The sequence below is a fragment of the Vipera ursinii genome (assembly GCF_947247035.1).
Source record: "Vipera ursinii genome assembly, chromosome: 6".
In the NCBI taxonomy this organism is placed as follows: Eukaryota; Metazoa; Chordata; class Lepidosauria; order Squamata; family Viperidae; genus Vipera; species Vipera ursinii.
In genome coordinates, this window is record NC_139515.1 from 6,937,624 (window position 1) to 6,950,892 (window position 13,269).

Consider the following 13,269-nt stretch of genomic DNA (forward strand, 5'->3'; position numbering starts at 1 on the left):
TTCTATTTGCATATAAAGTAAACAATAATACAGTTATTTCAGATGCAATATAATATAAAGGTTATTATCACAAGTCTGCACTGATTAAAATGCGACCTCAGATATGGTATGCATGAGTGGGAAGTCCTTTTTCTTCCTTGTTGTTTCATTAAAAGGCCATTTTAAAATAGCTCAGTCACAAAATATTCAACTGAAATTATTAATTTTGGTTACTGATCAGCCTCAAAGAATACAGAAGGAAAAAGTGTGCCCATTTTTCTAAGGTAAAATAAGAAAAGAAGCTACTTTTCACTAACTGCGGCATCTGGGACGATTAAAGAAAACAACACAAGTCAACATGGAAACGACAACTGTGTGATGACAACCCCACTCCCTTTTAATGTGCATGCAATGTGCATGTGCAATGCTCATCGAAAGAGGTGGGGCTGTCATCACAATTTTGAGGCTGTCCTCTTAACCGTTTTGATCTTTTCGAGAATGCCCTTACCGTAAACTAGACCACAATACGGAAGTGTTGTGCTGATATGACAGCAAAGGAAGGCAGGGTGTTTTGTCAGAAAAAGGAGTAAGAAATTGCTCACACACACAAACACACACAGAGAGAGTGAGTAATTGTCTAACCACTGCACGCTATTTGCCTATATTGGAAAAAAAATGTTGGTTTTTAAAAATAAATACTGGTAGCATGCATAATGCCACCTTATTGTTATTCATCCCACATATAGAGAAGTTCTTGAAATGTAATATAAATGACTCAGAGAAAAGGAAGCTAAAGAGAGATTTATTTTCAGAAAACTCCAAACAAAAACAGTAGTTTGGTAATAAGGTTAGATTCGGTACTTTTGGAATATCCAGTGAGCCATTAATCAGAATTTTTTTAAAAAAATGCAAGCAAAATATACACTGAGGCTAAGAAAAAAAAATCTGACTCACCATGCAACTAATTTCAAGCATGATATTGCTTAATAGATTGTCCAGCCATTCTTTGTGCAAAAATAGCACAGGATAAGCCACTGGTTATCAACCACTGCAGAGATTTAATAAAGGGTTTATTATTATGGTTGGTTGCACAGTCATCCAGATGTTTAGACCTGGATTTGGCACCTTTGTCCATCTCTTGAGTCCTTTCCAAGGACCTGGGATAAGACAGGTGTTGTTCTTTGAGGTTGCTAGAGGTATCATGCCAAAGGTGCTTTTTCAAGAGGCAACTGGACTTCCTTGTTTTTCTTTGAAGACTTTTTTTTTGCTTCTCCTCCAAGAAGCTTCTTCAGCTCTGAGTGGATGGTGGGGAATGGAAGGAGCTAAGCTGAAGTCAGAGCTGAAGAAGCTTCTTGGATGAGAAGCGATATGTCTTCAGAGAAAAACAAGAATGTCTAGTTGCACCTTTGGGACAAACCATGACCTGGATGACTGAGCATCCCCATATAGACAACCCGTAAGAATGTTTCATGACTATTTCAAACTTATCTTTTTGCCAGATTTAGCCCTACAAACCCTTCACTGCAACACATCTATGGAGATTCTCAGTCATCCAAGTCATGGTTGTCCCAAAGGTGCTTTTTTCAAGAGGCAACTGGACTTAATCTTGTTTTTCTTTGAAGGCATTTTGCTTCTCATCCAAGAAGCTTCTTCAGCTCTGACTGGACGGTGGGGAACGGAAGGATTTATATTCCTTGCGGATAGCTGGCCTCAATGACCCTCTAAAAGAATGCAAAGAATATAAATCCTTCCATTCCCCACCATCCAGTCAGAGCCGAAGAAGCTTCTGGGATGAGAAGCGAAACGCCTTCAAGGAAAAGCGAAGAAAGTCCAGTGGCCTCTTGAAAAAGCACCTTTGGGACAAACCATGACCTGGATGACTGAGCATCTCCATAAACAGCTAGAGCAGGGGTCTTCAAACTTGGCAACTTTTAAGACTTGTGGACCTAAAGACTCCCAGAATGGAATACATGTAAAGTAACTAAAAACCAGCTACCTGTAAGTCAACATATATTTCTGCTTATGAAGGTAATCCAGTGCCAGAAATTACTAACTCATCTTTTCATGGATTAGAGGATCACTATATCATTACAGATGAACATCAGATATCAAAAATAGATCTGACGATAATTAAATGCATTTTTTCTTAATATAGACATGCAGCAAGCCTTTTTATTATTATTATTATTATTAGAAGCTCTTAGAGATAGATGACTCCCTCTAGTGATATTGTAACGCAATATGGCCAGGGAAAAAAAGGCAGACTCTTCTACAAATGCCTTGATCAAAGGTATGATACTCCTCTAAAACAAAACTGCTGGAAAGTGGAAATCCATTACTATACTTCCCTTGGTGGTTGAGGGATGACACAGTGGCTCCGTGGTTTAGTTGCTGGGTTTGTGGTCTGGAAAGCTGGCAGCCCGGGTTTGAGACCCCAGCTCCACATGACAGGATGAGCTTCCATCCTCAGCTCAGCTCCTGCCAACCCAGCTGTTCAAAAGCATGCAAATATGAGTAGATAAATAGGTACCACTTCGGCGGGAAGATAACAGCGCTCTGTGACATCATGCTGACCACATGACCACGGGAATGTCCTTGGATAGCACTGGCTTAATGGCCTTGAAATGGTAATGAGCACCACCCTCCATAAGCCGGCAATGACTAGCAGTGTGTGTGTGTGTGTGTGTGTGTGTGTGAAGTATTTGTCAAGTCTTTTGAATACCTTGCTAGTTAAATCTTCTTTCCTGTTACAGCCTAGCCCAAGGCTATCCGCAGGCTATAGTCACAACTTACGACAGTTCATTATTTGTGTAAATTATTCAAATTGCTAATAAAGAATTAGGGAGGCTGATATGGCCATTTCAAACTTATTTTGTTCTCATCATTTAGTCATACCCTTTATGACTCAGATAAATCTCAGATAAAGGGTATGACTGACTGATGAGAACAAAATAAGATCAAAATGGCCATATCAGCCACCCTAATTCTTTATTAGCAATTTGAATAATTTACACATTTATCTATCTATCTATCTATCTATCTATCTATCTATCTATCTATCTATCTATCTATCTATGTAAATTTTTTAGATTGCTAACAAAGAATTAAATTAAATTAAATTAAATTGTTAGCAATCTAAAAAATTTACACAAATATGAGCTGTCACTGTTGTGACTACTGCCTGTCGATGGCCTTCGGTTAGGCTGAAACAGGAAATAAAGATTTGTCCCATGTTTGGGGCCTAGCAAGGTAATCTAAATAGTTAACAAGCATTTAATATATATATATGTGTGTGTGTGTGTGTGTGTGTGTGTGTGTGTTGTTGTTGTTGTTGTTGTTAGTTGCGAAGTCGTGTCCGACCCATCGCGACCCTATGGACAACGTTCCTCCAGGCCTTCCTGTCCTCTACCATCTTCTGGAGTCCATTTAAGCTCACGCCTACTGCTTCAGTGACTCCATCCAGCCACCTCATTCTCTGTTGTCCCCTTCTTCTATTGCCCTCAATCTTTCTCTCTCTATATATAGGTAAAGGTTCCCCCGCACATGCGTGCTAGTTGTTTCCAACTCTAGGGGCCGGTGCTCATCTCCGTTTCAAAGCCGAAGAGCCAGCGCTTGTCCGAGGATGTCTCCGTGGTCATGTGGCCAAAGGCGCAACGAACACTGTTACCTTCCCACCGTAGTGGTCCCTATTTTTCTACTTGCATTTTTACATGCTTTCGAACTGCTAGGTTGGCAGAAGCTGGGATGAGTAACAGGCGCTCAATCTGTTACGTGGCACTCGGGATTAGACCCGCCAAACTAGTCTGAGGACTAAGCAGGTGGGTGGTTTGCCCAGGAACCTTTACTCAATTGTCTTGAATTTTCCTAGGGAAATGTGTCATGCAACACAATTAAGAGCTATGGCTGATCCAATCCTAATCCTTCTGATATCTCAAGGAGAATTTGGCACAGAATCCAATTGTGGTGGCATTCAAAAGGATACCCTGAGTTGTTGGAGATGGACTTGACATTACAAGGGTGTCTGGCTGGTAACTGTAGCTTGAAATTTTGTACTTAACGTAGAAAATTTCCCATCACATAGTGGAAGCTGTTTCACTTCATAGGAATGTCCAACATGCTATTCCTACAGGGTTTCTGACTCCATGCTCTCTGTCCTATATGATATTAATTTTATTATTGGGATTGATATAATCTTTCCTACTGCCTTCTCCTATTGATATCTTATGACTTATCACTCGTTTGTATCTTATGATTTATGACCTATGATTTATCACCTTGTTTGTATGTACACTGAGAGCTTATGCACTGGAGACAAATTCCTTGTGTGTACAATCACACTTAGCCAAAAAAGAATTTCTGTTCTGTTCTGTTCTGTTCTACTCTATTCTTCTCTTCTCTTCTCTTCTCTTCTCTTCTCTTCTCTTCTCTTCTCTTCTCTTCTCTTCTATTCTCTATTCTATTCTATTCTATTCTATTCTATTCTATTCTATTCTATTCTATTCTATTCTATTCTATTCTATTCTATTCTATTCTATTCAGCAACCTGGCATAAAGAAAGCAAAACAAGACCATTTTCAAAAATGTTTCTGGGATCCATGGGGCCTCTCAAAAAATAAATGTGGAAGATGGCCACAGCTTATGTTTTGCTTGGACCTGTGCCTAACTCCTGAGGTTGGGAGGAGGAATGTGAAGATAATATGGGCAAATTATGTACAGTAGCATCCTATGGGGCTAGACAAACTGAGGGAGAAAGTTTGCCCATTTAGCTTCTGGGAAAGGATTAGTTTGCAACTTGTGACACCAAGCACAACTGGGATGTTGCAAATGGGCAAACTATTCCCAGTAAAGGAGAATATGTGTAGCTCATGGTTGAAAGGAGGAATCCTTGATGCTCTCTGAGCTTGGTTGTTTTCTTGCAGACATTTCATGACCCAGCTACGTAACATCATCAGCGATAGTACTGAATGACATTACCTAGTTTGGGTAATGGAATTTCTGTAAGAAAATAACCAAGCTCAGAGAGCACCAAGGATACTTCAAACTACGCCCAATTTTGTAACTACACCCCTTAGCATCCAAATGGTTCAATCAGCTCCACAAAAAGGGTTAAGATCATGTATGGGCCATAATTCCCTTCTGTGTCCCCATGCATTTGTACAATGTACCAATAATACATTATCTTTATCTATGTTGTGTCCTTACAGAACAATACCTCTGAAAGGAGAAACATTCCTGTTTGTTTATTTTATTTATTTATTTATTTATTTATTTATTTATTTATTTATTTATTTATTTATTTATTAATGGGACTTATATGCCGCCCTATCTCCCGAAGGACTCAGGGCGGCTAACAACAATAACATAAATACAGAAGTTAAGAAAAAATTAAAATTAAAGGCCTCTGTACAATAAATTAAAATTAAAATTAAAATAAATTAAAAATTAGAGTTAAAAATTAAAAACACAATTATAATGCCTGTCAGTCCAGGTCAGCCAGGTGAAAAAAGGAGTGTTTTGAGACCGCGGCGAAAGGACTGGAGATTTTGGGCCATCCAAAGCTCAGGGGGGAGCTGGTTCCACAGGGCTGGCGCTCCCACAGAGAAGGCCCTCCCCCTGGGGGTCGCCAGCCGACATTGTCTAGCCGACGGTACCCTGAGGAGGCCTTCTCTGTGTGAGCGTACTGGGCGATGGGAATTCGTTCCTGGCAGCAGATGGTCCTGCAAGTATCCTGGGCCTAAGCCATGTAGGGCTTTAAAGGTAAGTACCAGCACATTAAATCTCACCCGGAGGGCAACCGGTAACCAATGCAGCTCACGCAGGAGGGGTGTAATATGGGAGTATCGGGGTGCTCCCATCACTACCTGTGCAGCCGCATTCTGCACTGTTACTTGAATAATGGTAAATATTTCAAAATTCAGCTTTTCTACTACCACCATCACCAGCCACCCCTATGCTTTAATCTTTTGAACCTACAAGTCATGGAAAACAAATTTAAAAGGGCTGCCCTCACCTTTGAGAGTCTATCTCTATATAAGTGATATGACAGCAACACATTGTCATTGTGCATTGCTTTCATTTTTATTCTCTTGTGTTTTTCTTTGCTCCATAAAGGCTGTTGATTCCGATGTTTGTATTCGCAGACAGCACTATGGTTTTGTGGATATTAAGCAAGCCAAGTTATTTCAGACTGATTTTGTTCTTTGAGATTGCTGATTTGTTGCTGTTACGGTTTTGTGGTGAATTTTACATTAAACAGCATTAGCTCTACAAACTCAACCAATGTCCAAGAGTACTGTCTACTTGGGCTGTGCAGTTTCCACTGAAGAACAGTTCATTTAAACCATCCTTTTGAGTGTTGTTCAAACCACAAATTCAAACTGACTCAGTGCAACTCTTTGCATTGAAATGCAAATTCTAATTAAATTGACTCGAATCCTTAAATTAGCTCTTGGCTGATTCACATACCCATATTGTCTGCATAAATTCAGAGACCAGCATATGGATGCATAATAGGAACGAGAAGAAGAGGCTGGCCAGAAGTTCTGTCTTGTCAAAGTCTCTCTTAATTGACAACCAGAAGACCACAGTTAGGCCAGGAGATCTTCCGAAAATTACTAAAAACTGGATTAAGAATGCTAACCACGTAAAGCCTATGTTCCTTCCTTGACTTATGGACCATCCCTTCCATATCAAAATTAAAGATCTACAAAAACAATTAAATGGAAATGGAAAACCTAGTGTGACGATCCCAATAGACCTTGAGAGAGAAGTGGAAGGGCTTAACATTGGAAGAACAAACAAGTGAATGGATGACCAAAAAATAAAAATAAAAAAACTGCACTAATTAAAGATTTTCAGGAAAAATTTAGAGGGGGAAGAGGAAGGGGTAGGAGAAAGGGAAAGGGAAGAGAGGAGAGGAGAGGAGGGGGAAAGGACGGGAGGGGGGAAGGGGAAGGATCTTACCCAGCCCCTAACCTCTTTCCGAGAGCAACTAAGTTCTGAACAAGCCTATAGACATCACTCATCCCTTTGTCATCAGTTTTGTGCATTCTTAAGGTAAAGGTAAAGGTTCCCCCGCACATGCGTGCTAGTCGTTTCCGACTCTAAGGGCCGGTGCTTATCTCCGTTTCAAAGCCGAAGAGCCAGCGCTTGTCCGAGGACGTCTCCGTGGTCATGTGGCCGGCATGACTAGACGCCAAAGGCACAAGGAACACTGTTACCTTCCCACCGTAGTAGTCCCTATTTTTCTACTTGCATTTTTACGTGGTTTCGAACTGCTAGGTTGGCAGAAGCTGGGACGAGTAACAGGCGCTCACTCTGCTACGCGTCCCTCGGGATTCGACCCGCCAAACTGCTGACCTTCTGATCGACAAGCTCAGCGTCCTAACCCACTGAGCCACCGTGTCCCTTGTGCATTCTTAGTTCCCTTTATATTCTTGCAAAAAAAACCAACACAACAACAACTTTGGGATAGGGGAAATGAAATAAAACACAAAATTAGAGAAAGTGACTGACCATCCACACCACATGAAAACGTGCAGAAAAATGAAGAGAGAAGCGGGCGTCATGGCCGTGGCGAAGCTCCGTGCGCATGGAGGCTGATCCTATTAATAACGGGCAAAGTAGCAAATAGAAGAAAAGGAAAGGAAACATAGAGAAGAAACACAGAGAAGATGAAATTTCATGCAGTTGGCTAGCTGGTAGAAGAGATAGTGTGAGAAGCAAAAAAAAAAAAGCAAAGAATTTTACCAGAAAGAAATGGAAAGGAAACGTAACCCCAAATACCAAAGTGTTACCATTGCATGGCTAACAGGGCACATCACTGCCCTGACTCCTTTAGGAGAAGGGTGGTATACAAATCAAATCAAATAAAATAAATAAATAATAAGCAAGACTCCGTTCTACGTTCACACACAAATATCCAGTGCTGTTGATCGTGGAAATCATCAAATGTTTCAGACAGCCCTTTGCACTGTTCCCAGCAAAGCAGAAGTTCTCCTGCGTTTTGCTTCTCATCTAAAAAGCTGAAGGAAGTTCTAGGATGAGAAGCAAAGCATCTTTCCCCCCCCCCCAAAAAAAAAACCAAGAATGTCCAGTTGCCTCTTGGGGAAAAAAAACACCTTTAGGGCTGCAACCTAAACAAAGATCTTGGCCTGTAAAAACTCTTGGAATCACAGAATCATGGATCCCTAAGGGCTGGAAGCAGTGGTGGGATTCAGCCGGTTCGCACCACTTCGGCAGAACCCGTAGCTTAATTTGTTGTTGTTGTTGTTGTTGTTGTTGTTGTTGCCCAGGCCCAGAATGGACTTCCAGAAGCGGCATCCACACAGACAACCGGTTGTTCGCATATTTGAATCCCACCACTGGCTGTAAGGGGCCTCCTCCTCTTCCTCCTCCAGGAGATATTATTGCATTTAGAAAAGAATGAATGCCAAATAAAGACAGAGAACTTTTCTTTCACAAGTATTTTGTCTACCACCTTAAAAAAAGAAAGAAAAACTTTGTTTTTTTAAAAAAACACCATTTTAAATCATGGGTTTTCGTGGCTGTCACGTTACTGTGTAAGCCCTGATCTGAAATTCTATGGAGGACTCCCCCCGTTGAACAGACGAAAGGTCAGCATAATCGTTGTGTTCCAATATGTGATGTTTTGACACACACCTGTACACATTTGTGAGTGTAGGTATGTGCAGCCTCTTTTATTGCTATCCATCTATCTTGGTTCTAACCTTCTGTGTCAAAGTTTATTTATTTATTATTTAAATTTATATACCGCCCTATTCCCATAGGACTCAGGGTGGTTTACAGGGAAAATTAAAAAAACATAGCATACAAAAATTAAAATCAGTTAAAACAATTAATTAAATTCCAGTCCCTGAAATTAAAACTAAAACCCAATTAAATTAAATTAAATTAAAACCCCTCAGTCTGGGCTAAACAGCTCAAAGAGCCAAGTTTTCAAGTCCCAGCGAAATGAGCGAAGGTCGGGGGCAGTCCTGAGTTCCGTGGGAAGTTGGTTCCATAGGGCCGGCGCGCCCACAGAGAACGCCCTTCCCCTGGGAATAACCCGCCAGCATTCCTTAACCGGCGGTACCCTGAGAAGGCCCTCCCTGTGGGAGCGCACAGGACGATGGGAAGTTGATGCTGGCAGCAGGTGTTCCCTTAGATAGTCCGGACCCAAGCCATTAAGGGCTTTATAGGTCATCACCAGCACCTTGAATCTCACCCGGAGGGCAACTGGAAGCCAATGCAGCTCATGGAGAAGAGGTGTTACACGGGAGTATCGGGAAACTCCCATAACAACTCGCGCGGCTGCATTCTGCACCAGTTGAAGCCTCCGAGTGGTCCTCAAGGGCAGCCCCATGTAGAGAGTGTTGCAGTAGTCTAGCCGGGAGGTCACGAGTGCATGGGTGACTGTGCGTAGGGCATCTCGGTCCAGATAGGGCCGCAACTGGTGCACCAGGCGAAGCTGGGCAAAAGCCCCCCTGGTTACGGCTCCTATAAGTTAAACATTTATTCCAAAATTAAACTATCTCTCTTGGATCTAACCTTTTCTGTCAAAGTTAAATATTTGTTCCAAAAATTGCTTTGCTGGATTCCAGCAATCGTGAGGATGCCAATTATTATTATTATTATTTTAATATCATGGGCACTTTGTAATACGAGCAAAGTTAAGTTAATTACATCTGTGTCATTGTGATGACGCACCATCCTTTTACAAGGAATCGTCTTTGAAAACAGAGAAGTAATATCCTCCGGATCACAGCGTGCCCACGAATAAAGAGATTTGGAACAGGGAAAACGCATTATGCCCATGAGTCAGAAGGGAGGGGCAAAAAAAATGAAACAAAACAAAACACAATATCTAAAAGTTCAGTTTTCAAGGATGTTGAAGCCACCATGGAAGTTTGCCACCATGGCTGTGCAGAGGAAGCCAGCACAGACTGTCCTATTTTTTTTATTATTTTATTTTTTTTAAGATAGGAATTGTGTGTGAAAGCACAATCACTGCAGTTCAGAAAAAGCAGCCATTGTTTTTTTTTATGTTAATTGTGAGAGCATTTGCATTAGAACGGCTCTGATCTGGAAGGAGCAGCATGTGTAATGAGAGAGAGAGAGAGGAGAGAGAGAGAGAGAGAGAAAGTAAAGACAATCAAAGATGGAAACTATTTTCAGGAGGGGGAGAGGCCCTTCTAAGAGGGCCCTTCCTCAGAAGAGGAGACTTACTTTAGCGTCATCAAAACAGGCATCCGGTCCTTTTCTGTACCTCGGGTGTTGAACCATTTCACAGGGATTGGGTCCTTCATCTGCCCATTGATTAAGAAACACAACACAAAACCCTCCTCCCTGCTACTCACGTAGCAGAACGAGGTGGAGAGAGAGACCAGATCTTTTGCTATCTGAGCAAAGAACAACATGGCCTACCCCATTCCAGGTTCAGTAAGCCAACCAATCCTGGAGCTTCAACTGAACCGTGTCTCCATTTTGATGACAACGTCGTTCGACCTTGGTGACCACTAACTTTGGAGCCAGCAACCTGTTGGGGCTTTATCTCTACCGTCTAACGCTCTCTCTCTCTTGTTGCAATAAGGCTGGACGTGTACTTGAGACAGGCTTAGAAGGCTATCTCATTCAGTCCAAGAGGCTTACGGGGTGGGAGTGGATTGTATGACCTATCCTTCATCATCTTTACTATCCTGGAGTAGAAGGCATACTTCTGAATTGTCTTGTCATGTGTGTAGAGAAAGGTTGGGGACCAAAAGACCAAGGGACAAAAAAATGATAATGTATTGGAGCTGAGGATAAGATACTGTAATGCTGACATCCTAAAAAAAAGAGAGAGTGACCGGCAAGAATTGTTATATATAGAAAGAGTAAATCGCTTAACTAGTTTTGTTTTATTGATCTATTGTGTTCTGCCTTTATCATTTTTATAAATACCTTCAGTTGGCAAACATTTCTAATCCTTCTCCTATTTCCCCACAACAAGAACCCTGTGAGGTAGGTTGGGCTGAGAGAGTGACTGGCTCAAACTACTCAGCTATCTTTCATGCTAAGGTGGTACTAGAACTCTCAGTCTCCTGGTGAAAGCCTCAAAGTCACCCAGCTGGCTTTGGTGCCTAAGGTGGGACTAGATCTCACCATCATCTGGTGATTGGCCCAAAATTACCCAACTGGCTTTTGTCTCTAAGGTAGGACTAAATCTCACCATCTTCTGGTGATTGGCCCAAAATCACCCAACTGGCTTTTGTCTCTAAGGTGGAACTAGAACTCACTGTTTCCTGGTGATTGGCCCAAAATCACCCAACCGGCTTTTGTGTCTAAGGTGGGACTAGAACTCACCTTGTCTTGGTGATTGGCCCAAAGTCACCCAGCTGGCTTTCACTCCTAGGCAGGACTAGAACTCACAGAGTCCTGGTTTCTAGCCTGGTGCCTTCACCACTAGACCAAACTGAGTTTTTTTTCAACAACAACAACAACAACAAAATAGTGATATTGTTCTAAAGCTACGGTGATGTTTTATCCTGGAGCAGGTCTATCTCTGTCTACTTGCTAATAATCAATGCTGACTTAATGGAACACAATCAATGAACCAGTCGATGGTAATGAACATATTAAGACCGTACAGAAAGAATGCTGGTGTGGAATAATATAGCATCACACCCACACAGAGACACAAAACAACTACTGATCCAGGTTATAGTTTAGAATCAGATTTTCCAGCTGTTCCCAATATTCTTTTGTAAGCAAATACACATCCAGTCTCAAGCCAAGCAAGAAAGGATACCGGGCTTCTCTGCTTGCATCAAGGGCCTTGCGTCACAGTGATGACACAACTCTTTACTGTCGCTCATGATGAAAACCAAGTTGGTGTTGGAAATCTTCTCTGCGTGAAAGAGCCTGAGGAGGAAAGCCAAAACGACACCAAAGACTTAAAGGCTGAGAGCCAGGAAATGGGCCTTGCCCTCATTCGTCCAGGAAATTTCAGTATTAACCTATGAACAAAAAGATCCATGCAAATGTGGTCTGGAATAGCCGCCATAGTGATTCGGCACAGTTGTGTGATGGAAATGCAATCTGAATGCCAGAGTGTTTCCAGGGGAGCAGAAGGCAACTCTGCTGAGAGAGTTTGTGTGAGAGACAGAAGGTGAAGACGGTTCCTCCTCAACAGTTCCCAGAGTACAATAAGCTTTATGGAAAGGTTAGCGTGCTTTAGTTTGGCAAGATTCTGTCTTTAGGTGAGGAACAATATTTTTTTAAAAAAAAATAATTGCTTGGAAGAATCACAATGTGTCTTTCTTGGTTTATGGAGCCTGACACATTATTTCTAAGCGGAAAGAAGGTTCATGGAGCAACTGACACCATTCTGCTCTAGTTGCAATCCTATCAAAAACATCGTGCTGACCCTTGCAAGGGATATGGCTACCGTCACGCTCGAAGCAATGCGCTTCCCCCACCTTCTATTCCATAATGTTCCATAATTAGGACCGTGAAACACACGCTATTGAAATACACATAAATTGTGCAGAATTTCAGATTTGATCTTCAAAAGAGCATGTATGTAGTCTCCTTCTGCAGTCCTTTAAAAGCAGCAATTCGGGGGGCGGGTTGGGTGGAGAGTGGCTGTTTTTAAAGGTTGCAAAGCAATATTTATGCACCTGTTATGTTTGCTTCTTTATATTTTAAACATTATTAAGGTGTGTGTGGTGGGGGAATGTGTTAAAAGAGTTTTGAAGTGACACCTACCTAGAACAGTTGATACAATCCAGAATGCCATTGAAGGATTTCTCATCACTCCCAAAGAAATATTGTGTTTGGACCGTGATACAACTCTGCTTGGATGGGATCCCACTGAAATCCTCTTCTTCCACTTCCACTGGGAAAGAAACAACATGGTTGTCTCTACGTGAAGCTGTCATTGGACGCATCCTCACCCCCCCCCCCAGTTTCTTCACTTACCTGCTCCAAGGAAACGTGGGAACGTCAGCCCCCAGACAAGCTGCTGCAAAATAGACCTAGATCAACAAATAACAACACAGAGATAGAATAACTACATCAGAATCCATCACAGCAAACCTAGCAATGAAGAAGTCTTACATTTCCTGTGCTGCTAATTCCATGGACTAGCACTGATGACATTCCCTAGTTGGGTAATGAAACGTCTGCAAGAGAACAAGCAAGCTCAGACAGCACTAAGGACCCCCCAATTCCATATTTTGTATACAGGTAGCTATCAACTTATGACTAGTCCCTTAGTGGCCATTCAAAGTTATGACAGAAACCCCCCCC

General features: G+C 41.8%; 1 protein-coding gene across 1 annotated transcript in view; it reads right to left on the minus strand.

Annotated features, from left to right (window-relative positions):
• Positions 1–13,269, minus strand: part of CACNA2D1 (calcium voltage-gated channel auxiliary subunit alpha2delta 1) — a gene marked incomplete at its 5' end in the record, with an annotated part of 159,075 nt that overhangs the window by 4,786 nt on the left and 141,020 nt on the right. Inside the window, 4 exons of the mRNA XM_083366623.1 lie at positions 10,207–10,286; positions 11,768–11,880; positions 12,727–12,856; positions 12,940–12,995. Coding sequence (XP_083222749.1) covers positions 10,207–10,286; positions 11,768–11,880; positions 12,727–12,856; positions 12,940–12,995 — 379 coding nt within the window. The remainder of the gene's footprint in view (positions 1–10,206; positions 10,287–11,767; positions 11,881–12,726; positions 12,857–12,939; positions 12,996–13,269) is intronic.